We start from the raw sequence: 10562 nt of genomic DNA on the forward strand, positions 1-10562 counted from the left end.
CTAGTTGAACCAATTACAAACATATCCTGTCAGTTTTTCTGTAGAATTTACGAGTTTATTTAACGCTAAAATTTGAGGGTGTCACATTAGGGCCCAGACTCAGAGTCGGATGAGGGTGGTTTGAGGAGGTCGTCAAGACCGATTGATGGCACAAGGGAGGCGGCGGTGAGGGTGGTAGATGGTGGATAACAGGTGGTGGTTGGATGATGGCAGTTAGAGTGAGAAAAGAGTAAATGAAGGAGAAAGAGAGATTAAAAGAAGGGTATTTAAACGAAATCATTAAAATAAAAGGGTTATTATGATCATTTACGTCCATGAAAAAGTAAAGCGTGTACATAAATGAGCACCACCCAAAACCAAACTGAATTTAACTAAATTGCACTGGCTCAATTAAAATAAATTAAGGTAAAAAGAATTGAACACCCAAGACCCCAAACAAGCACAAATAAAGTTGAAAATAATGCCAGCTTCAAAGTTGCAACAAGTTTATCTAAATTTCCCACCAAATTTATTTGTTTGAGCACCAACTAGTTTTAAAATTAAAATGGACAAATATCTTAAACTAGACAAAATAGATACTATTATTTTATCTGTCTGAAACGTAATAGGAATACTATGCATGAATAAACTATCACATAGTCTCCTCTTCGAATCACAATTTCTCGTTTAAGACGGATATTTCACGTACGTAAGTCAAAAATAAAACGCACTGAAATTAACAAAGAATTTACACATCTATGCAAATAGGTGTTATTAACCCCGTTTCATTTTCAAGACAGATACTTCCTAACAAAAACAGTCTCATACTTTACCTATAGACACAACAAACCAGCTTTAAATCCCCTCCAAAACTTTTCAAAACAAAAAATATCCCAACATTACATTAGAGGATGGCAGAGCACAACAACCCAGTTTTAAATCTTAAACCGAGTCAAATATCATGTGATAATAAAGACAAAATATTTGACATTTTTAGACAACTTGCCATGTAATTTGTGGAATACATTGCCACCATTTGTTTTTCAGATGTCACTAATCTAGTAATCTTAAAGGATCAATCTTTTTTTTCCTTTAACGGCAAAAAAATGGTATTACACCCTCCCAAAATTTTCAAAAAAAATATCCCAACATTACAATAGAAGATGACGGCATCAAAGAGATCTCCCCCAACGGAAGAAAATCAATGTCACCATCTGACCGTCCACATGTAAACCGATCTACAGCGACCAATCATGAAGATATAAGCACGCACCCTATTGGTCCACGTTATGAACCCTTGCATACTTCTGGAACCCTACCACTTCTGACCAACAATTGCAGTAAACACACTACCAACAATTTACGACCAACCAAATTCGACCCACGAGATTTTCATGCCTAGCTGTCCTCCTCCTTTTTAGATTTTAACGTTTGTGCTATATTGTTCCTACAATAAGTCAAGAATTAAAGTTTTCTAATGCGAGCGATAAGGGCTCTTATTCTCTTAAATACTCCCTCTACATTTTATTGTTATACTCATTTACCTTTTTAGAGGTCAAAGTATTGAAACTTTGACCATAAATTGATCATAAAATATACTCCCTTCGTACCACACCAAAGGTAACGTAGGGAAAATTTGAGTATTTAAGAAAAAGTGAAAAAAGTAAGGGTAAAGAGGGAAAAAATAGGTGGGGTATATAATTGTGGGTTGGTAGGTGGGGTATGTAATGGCATTCTGTGTAAATATCAAATGGGTATAAAGATAACTTGGTAATGTTGTGGGCCAAATAAGGAATGTTACCTTTGGTGTGGTACGTCCGTTTATAGTAAGTGTTACCTTTGGTCTGGTACGGAGGGAGTAATAATTTATAACGCGTCGGCTATACAAAAATCTTTCATAAAAAATTCCGAAACAAATACGGTATAAGTGGTTAAAATGCCGGTCAAAACATCGCCTAGAAAACCGTGTATAAAGTAAATAGGTAGAATAATAAGATGTGGAGGGAGTAAGTGGTTAAAGGTTCGATTTCCGATTCTTACAAATGAAAAAATCAAATTTAAGAGAGATCAACCCATTAAACTGCGTATACTGTACTCCTGATAAAAAAAAAATTGTTCGTACAAGATTTATCAACACTCTTTGTGTTTTCATTGGTTGTTGCTTGGGGGCTTCATTCCCCAACGCTATAATTCGCCCATGTCTTTTGTTTTTCTGCTTTTTCTGTGTTGTACTATTTCTGGTATGTATATCCCAAAATAATGTGGGAGGTGTTTGTTTATCCACAAATATTTAACTTTTGAAATTCAAACTGTTTTTTATTCTCAATTGACAAAATTTGTGGCTTAAATTATTATTACGAAGTACAATGATTTCTTAGCTTAGGTTGAATTTGGAAGATTGAACAAAGTTGTGCATATGTTAAATGGGTGTGTTATCACTAGAGTGTGGATGAGGACGGTTTGTATGGAATTCTAATTATGAAAGAGCGGTGTCAAAATTTAAAGTGTATAAGAGCAAGTTCAATGGTAAGCGGATATTTTCTAGCTTGACAAATCCACATTATATCTTAAGCTACAATCATTTTAAGCAACTAGGCTATTCCAATGGTTTAGCTACCTTTTATATTAGCTTGACATGAATCACAAATCCTATAAATCAAAAATTAAAAATAAATCAAACCTAATTGATGGAACTAATTTTCTTATTGGTTGTTTTGTATAGGGGGCCAATTTAAGCAACTAGGTTAATGAAGCTATCTTAAAAGGTTGCTTGAGGCAAGCCATCTTAAAAGGTCTTCTCCAATGGTGTAGCAACTAGCTTGCAATTTTAAGAAATTGCAAGCAAGTCCATAAACTACACCAATGGACTTGCACTAAGTACCTAATTTGATTTTGAAGAGTGACAAACTGACAATACTTGTAAAGTTGTAATGTATTGACGAGAATTTTCTACACTCATGTTACATATGGAACAATATTTGGTGACACCAGCTACTAAATTACTTATTGATTTAATACTAAACGCCAATTACAAAAAGATGAAAGCTTGTTTGAATTTAGGAGGTTTGGTAAAATACAGGAGTATTTATAAAAGAACAAGTACTACTAAATAATTTAGAGTACCTGTCAACATTTGTGTTGAAAAGTGATCTCTCAATCTTATTTCGGCTCTCAAAGAGAGAATATTGAGACGTTGCCCTTTGGAGTTGGTTCGTGAGGACGTTTATTTTTTTGAAGCAAGTGTACAAATGTCACACGGGGGCGAATAATCTCCCTCAGGCCTCAGCACGTCGCTAGGACAATGTGCAATGGACTAGGGAAGGAGTTTGACGGCCTCTCCAATATATAACAAGTCATTTTACTACCTTTAATGGTTCTCGATATGAAATAAAATTCATAACTCCCCATTTGACATAAAAAGGGTATATACCTGATATTAAATCGCTATTTTTCTTACCATTCAAAAATGGAATATGAATTGCAATAATCTAAGATTAATTATAGGATAGAGGAACCAACTTTTTATTTTACATAATTCGATTGAAAAACAGGAACCTTTGGGTTAAATTTTATTCCGTAAATATATAACAACCATTATCGAAATATAAGGTGCTTAAACTCATTATTATAAGTAAGATTAGAGGGTGATTTTACCAATTTTCTAGAGCACACGAAAGCCTTGAAAATCAGCAGTTTAGCACTATGCTTAAATGGGTTTTCATACTCCCATAACATGAACCCTTATTTTATTTAAGGGCAACATTACTATTGAGATTCATGAAATTTGGTTTATTTTGTGTGATATAATCAAATGTTTTAACATTATCACCGTTATAATAATGAAAGTTGCCATACATTTTAGTACAAATTTGTTGATTATATGATTAGGTGACTTATGAAAGCATTTTAATTAAAAATCATCATTTCAATTAGCTGATTTTTTTGTTAAAAGTCTTTAAGTTCATTAAGACCAACATTCTCTCTGTAAATAAAAAAAAGTATAATATTACATTATAAACGATATTTCTTTCAAACTAACTTTTTTTTTTTTGACAATAATAAACTGGTATTAAAATTAAGAAAGTCACATACAAACTATAGTACAAACCCCGGAGTGCTGGAGTCCCTTACACTATTAGAAAACCAAGTAACCGAAGTAGAACTAAAAGTAACTGAAAATGAAGCAGACGTAGTAAGACGACCTTTTTTGTAAGGGGGGGGGGGTGATAAAAGTCTTCAAAGTGAAATAAGTCTACCTGCTTTCTTTTAGCTCGCGTAGCTATAGCAGCTTTCGTCGTGTACCTGCAAAGAGAATGAGAAAATTCGACAGAAACAGAAGATCGTTTGTTCAAATGAACACTAGCTTGTGTCACACGGCCTCTGAGTTGGGGATGAACCATCTTGCGTCGATAACTCTTGGTTTTAATTTCTCTAACCGCAATAAATTGGAACTGAATCGAAGATATCTTGCTGACCTGAGCGGACTCCGACGATATCCGCTTCTTTATATCAATTTGGTAAACAGCTTCCTCATGGGCCACCTTAGCATTCTCGAGAATGAATGCTGAATGCACAACTTGCTCCTTAGGTAAAGGAGAAGATGGGGGGATTTCTGCTACCCGTGAAATATCTTCACGTGGAGTTTCCGTTTGAATAGTGTTTTCAGGGATGAAGGGCCGAACCCTGATGAAAGACAATGAACCTCTATGAAAAAAAAAAAAAGATCCTTTCCACTTAACAATTTCTTATAGTCCCCTTAAGAAATAAAGACAACTCTTGGTTTTAATTTCTTTCAAACTATTGAACCAAAATAAAGACAATAACATACTCCCTCCATTCAACTCCACACTAACACTATCTAATTTGCACAAGTTTTAAGAAAGAAATAAACAATGAATAAAAGTACAATAGGTTTATCAAAAATCTGCTTTATTAGTTGAAAAGTAGATTGGATTACCAATACAATTAGGGATTAAACTTCCCACCAAAAATTACAAGTGTTTAAAAAGCCCACCAAATGAGCTGATTTTTTCAGTTTCCCCCCAAAAAACATCAACTCACAATTTGCATATGGATAAACCTGTCTTAGTTAAATCAAACCGCTTACACCACAAATATTTACACCACAAATTTTCTGACTTCTCTAAGAGAAGCAAAAATCTGAAAAAAAAAAAGTTCTCCAAAAAAATTACAGCACTTCAACCATAAATTACAAAACCAAAAGCTAAAAATTACACAATTTTCAATCAATGGGTGCCAAATGCCTCTCTGAAGATTCCAGGCATGAAGTGGCAATCTATTTGCTTCAGCAATCGAAACAAGGGAAGCTCACCCGTGGTGATATGAAGGCAGCTGCTCCCAGATTTGGTGTGAAGGACAAAACTATCTCAAACATTTGGAAACTTGCAAAAGTAACAAGGGAAGTGGGTCAAGCATTAGATGTCAAGAGCAAAAGAATGGGTAACAAGAATAGGAAAAGACTACTACCTGATGTTGAACATATAAAAACATTGGAATGGGGTCAAAGAGACACTATGGAAAGAGTCTCAAAAAATACAGGAGTAAGTATTGGGACAGTCCACTCTTGGGTATGTCAAGGTTTATTAAAACCACATTCAAGCCCACTCCATCCTCACCTCACGGATGCAAACAAGTACCAAAGGCTAAAACATGCTTTGAAGTGCTTAATAGTTGAACATGTTGCAGCAGATTTTATGGATCTTAATGCAATGCCAATCACAAAAATAAAATTTCTAGAAATGAGCCATATAATCCACATGGATGAGAAGTGGTTTTACATTTCTTATGATGGTCACAAATTTTATGTGGTTGACGGGGAAGAGCTACCACATAGGAGTTGTCAATCCAAGAGGTATATCACAAAAGTTATGTTTATGTGTGCAGTATGTAGACCTATTTATTCAGAGGATGGGGAGTTGTTATTTGATGGGAAAATTGGAATGCTCCCTTTCACAAAACAGCAACCAGCAGCAAGGTCAAGTAGAAACAGGCCAAGGGGTACAATGGAGACAAAGCCTATTGACTCTATTACAAAACAAGTAACAAGAGAATGCATCATAGAACAAGTCATACCAGCTATCAAGACAAAGTGGCCTGAAGGAGCAAGTAAAAACATTTACATTCAACAAGATAATGCAAGGCCTCACATAAAGAACAATGACCCAGAATTCATGGCAGTTGCAAATTCAGAAGGTTTCAATATTCAGCTAATTTTTCAACCTCCTAACTCACCAGATTTAAATGTTAATGATCTTGGTTATTTTAGAGCATTACAATCCTTACACTCCAAAGAAGCAGCCAAATCAGTTGATGAATTAGTCAATTCAGTCATGCAAGCATAGGTTGATTATGATCATTACAAACTCAACAAGGTTTTCCTAACACTTCAGTCAGTAATGGTTGCGATAATGAAAGCTAAAGGTCATAATGACTTTGCAATTCCCCACATGAGTAAGGATCATCTTGAAACCCTTGGTATATTACCAAGAAATTTGGAGGTTAATGAAGAACTGGTCAGGGAAAGTATTGGGTTTTTACAAGAGATAGGTCAAACAGAAGGCCTAGAGTACTTGATGGGTGAATTAGGAATGAATTAGGTCAAACAATGTTATGTGAATAGTTGTTTAGAATATCTAAGTAATGAATTAGGATGTCCAATTTTTATGACATTTGTTTACAGTATAAACATTTCTATATTAAGATATGTTTAACATGTAATCAAATTATGAACAATGTAATGCAAGACGTTCTAATGTAATGAAACTTTTGAAATGTATGTGAAGAATGCAATGTTTAGTTCAAAGTTTTAAGTTAACTTCAGTTTTAAGCTAAATTAAACATCAACTCTCATGCCTAATTGGCCTCATCATTGAGTTGTGTCAAGTCTTAAGCCTTCCTACACACACAAATGAAGGTTGATCATGTTTAACACACAGTCAGACATTCATTTATAGACCATGTGGTGGCTTAAAAACTTCAACAAAATGGCCACTATGGTACTGTCAATGCATAAAATCTAAAGTGCTCTCAAACCATTAAGGTTTCATCATCACTGAGCCACATAACTCTCAGGCCTAATAGGCCTCATCATTGAATTATGTTAAGTGGTAATGCCTCCTACACACACACACCCATAGAAGGTAGACCATGCTATGTCCACAAAAAAACAGTAATCAACCAGGCAACAACAGACAGTGCTCTCAAACCATTAAGGTGGTGATATCATGGAGCTATTACTGCAATTTAAATGGACAAGCACACACACTCATTCAATGGTAGACCATGTGGTGGCTTTACTACTTCAAATTATGGCCAGTTAGGATTAACAAGTGTTTCAAATTTTTTTAGCTCTCAAACCAGTAAGGTATTTATATCATTGAGCCAACTCTCAGTCCATAATGGAGGACTTCACTGAGGTAGAAACAGGCAACTGAACATCAGAAATCAACAGTCAGAAATCAACAAGTAGAAACATGCAACATAGGGAAATGAAAGAAATCAACAGGTAGAAACAGAAATCAACAATCAGAAATCAACTCTCAGTCCATAATGGAGGACTCCCACAATTGATCTATTGTTTTTGTTAATTTAACAAAAAATTATGATATTGAACACAATTTATATGGGTATGCACAAAAAAGGGCACCGACTTTATTTCAAAACCCAAGATTTGAGATGCAATAGGAGATCAGAAAAAAAACCCAATTATTGAAAAACAAAATCACAACAAACATTGGCGTCTTCCTCAATTATTAGCTGGAAATTAGTGTCAAAATTATGTTATGAATCTAAGATTCTAGTGAAACAATAAAATAAAGGAATATACTTTGTGGGTAATATGATGCAACCCTGTAGTATGTCAGGACAGGAAAAAAGGAGCGTACTTTAACAAACAGAATAAATACAAATGAAGGTTGAAAATGAAAAATACAGGAACTTTAACATACATGCAAAATTCAAACCAGTTGAAACAAAATTCATCACTCCTAACATATTCCTAACAGCACAGCACCAGCAGTATAATAGATGAACGAAAAAAAATCAAATATAAGAGAATGGGACAAGTACCTCCCTATTTTGGCTTCGAAGAATATTTTGCAAGCATTCTCCTCTCATAGTTTTTGAAGGCAACTGACTCAACAAATCTGACAGGAACGTCGACAGTAGGAACGTCGACGGTCTCTTCGACCTTTAACCTCTTATTCTTCATATGTTCAGTGTATCTTGCGACCATGGCATGATATTTAATTGAGGCTGGTGATTGAGGCTCCATTACAAGTTTCAGAGGCGATCTCAGAGGAGATCGCCGAACATCATCAACCGGAGATCTACAAACGTCATCAACAACAGCACCGACCTCAATCTCATGTTTCTCTTCATGCCGAGTCGTATAAGGAACACAGAAACCAAGATCGTCAAACTCAGTTTCCCCAACTTGAGTCCCTAAATCATCCGGACTCAAAGAATCAGGGACACAAGTTGTAGGAGGAGGTGAATTAGGAGGAGGTGATTCATCAAATTCATCATCTGATGAACCGAAACTGTACCAATCAAGAACGCATTGCAAGCACTCTTTGGAACAATTTGCATGTGGCTTTTTCATCATGGAAAAAGATGAAGAATTGAGAGTAATGGTGAAGGATCTGGAAGAGGGGAGTTGTGAAAGTTGAAACACCGATCTGAAAGTTTAGAGAGAAGAAAGTTGAGGCGGCGTGTATTAGAGAGGGAGAGGAATGAGGGAGATTAGGGTTAATGGGGAAGGATCTGGAAGAGGGGAGTAAATGGGGAATGGGTTGTTGAGGGGATAGAGTAAATGTGGGTAGTTGAAGAAGTGGATTTTTTGAACGGTTTTGGGGAATATGGGGGTGGGCCTTAGATTTTTTTGGAGGGAGTAATTAGTGGGTTGGGTTGGGTTAGGGGAAATATTAGTGGGTTGGATTGGGTTAGGGTGGGTTTTGATGGAAAATTAGTGTGGGCCAACAATGGCATTTTTTGTAAATATTGAGTTTTGATTAGGATAAAATGGGAATATTATTTGCCAAATAAGGAAAGTGGTAGTGTGGATTTGAATGGATGAAAATGGTATAGTGTTAGTGTGGAGTTGAATGGAGGGAGTACTTCATAGTCGGCAGTCTATGTTTTTTTTAACATATTTAGGTTAAATAATCTTTCAATAATTCCTTTTCAACCAAAATTAACTTCTTAAGCGATTTCAAAAAAAAAAATCATAAAATTACATTTTATTTACATAAATATAATTAGAAAACACCTATGTACGTAAAATGGGTTTAAACCTGTTTGGATTGTGTAAATACGTTTTACACGAGATGACGAGAATTGTGGAAGGTAAACGGGTAACAATAACATTGTAAAAAAACCATTTTTCCGAATAAATTAAAAGAGAAAGACTTAAAAGGAGTACGATAGAATCACCAAAATATCGCCACGTTTGGCATCTCCACCAATGGTGTCCCCTAGAGTTGCATCTACACTTCCCACAAATGTCGTACAATCTTCACACGTGTCTGTTTCCTTCACCTTCTTCTTATTAATACAAACACATTCTCCTCTTATCACTCTTACCCTTACCTTATCTTTGGTGCGCTCTTATTCCCTACCATCATCATCAACCAAAACAAACCAACCAATAACCCTAAAAGAATATCAACCCTAAAAAAATGGACGGAAATGGTGGATGCTGTATAGCTAGATGGACCGACGGAGGCCATGTCGTTTCCGGGTCCAAGATGGACATGATAATGCTTAAATTCCGACCCATCGCGCCGAAACCGGTCTCCCCAACCGGAACACCGGCTGCCACGTCGGATAGTAGTAACAATAGCCCACGTGATGGTCCCCATGCAAAAGGACCCACCCGTGGGCGGAGAAAGAATAATAATAATAATAGTAAGACGAAGGTTAGTAAGAGTAGTAACAACGGGAGAAAGAGAAAGTCAAACTCTCCGGAAAATCGGACGGCGGAGATTTTCCATCAAGATGATTATCAAGATCAGACCGTTGGAGGAGGAGGTGTAACCCTACTACCGTTGTTTCCAGAAGCACCAGATCTGAGCCCAACAAACCAACAAGAAGACCCCAACAATCACAACAACAACGTACCTATCTGGGTTAACTTTAATGAAGGTTATAATACCAATAATACCCTTGGGTTTGAGAATAATTACGGAAATTGCCATGGGTATGGTTGGTAAAAAAGGACACGTGGTGAGATCTAGGAGATGTGGATTGATAGGTTCGTGACATGTGGAGGGTTATCAAGTGTTGTGGGTTTGCATGCAATATATTGGCCTTGACGTCATCGTAGTACTAGTTACTATTTGTTTTGGGTAATGACTTTATTATTATCTCCAAATTATCGCTTTAATTTTCTCCTAAATGTTTTTATTTCTCTATTAGTATTATCGGTTAAGTACATATTAGCTAGATCGTCTATGAATTGTAAATATTTTAGACGAGGGACGTCTTTTTTAATCTTTTGTTATATGGATCTAGCTGATTATCGCTTCTTCTTGTATGTTTGCGTATTATTTTACCGAAGATGT

At 35.9% G+C, this 10562-nt stretch overlaps 2 protein-coding genes across 2 annotated transcripts; both read left to right on the forward strand.

Moving 5' to 3' along the window:
- Positions 1–5228: 5228 nt before the first annotated feature.
- Positions 5229–6341, forward strand: LOC141651023 (uncharacterized). The gene has a single exon (XM_074458751.1). It carries the CDS (start codon positions 5229–5231, stop codon positions 6339–6341), a length of 1113 nt encoding a protein of 370 aa, XP_074314852.1.
- Positions 6342–9677: 3336 nt separating this feature from the next.
- LOC141651024 (uncharacterized) lies at positions 9678–10211 on the forward strand. Its single transcript, XM_074458752.1, has one exon. The coding sequence runs from the start codon at positions 9678–9680 to the stop codon at positions 10209–10211; it is 534 nt and encodes a 177-aa protein (XP_074314853.1).
- The last annotated feature ends 351 nt before the right edge of the window (positions 10212–10562 follow it).

This window comes from Silene latifolia, chromosome 4 (genome assembly GCF_048544455.1).
Source record: "Silene latifolia isolate original U9 population chromosome 4, ASM4854445v1, whole genome shotgun sequence".
Taxonomy (NCBI): Eukaryota; Viridiplantae; Streptophyta; class Magnoliopsida; order Caryophyllales; family Caryophyllaceae; genus Silene; species Silene latifolia.

Bases quoted from the DNA above. Each gene is read 5' to 3' on its own strand.
- LOC141651023 (XM_074458751.1), top strand. From the start codon at position 5,229: ATGGGTGCCAAATGCCTCTCTGAAGATTCCAGGCATGAAGTGGCAATC.
- LOC141651024 (XM_074458752.1), top strand. From the start codon at position 9,678: ATGGACGGAAATGGTGGATGCTGTATAGCTAGATGGACCGACGGAGGC.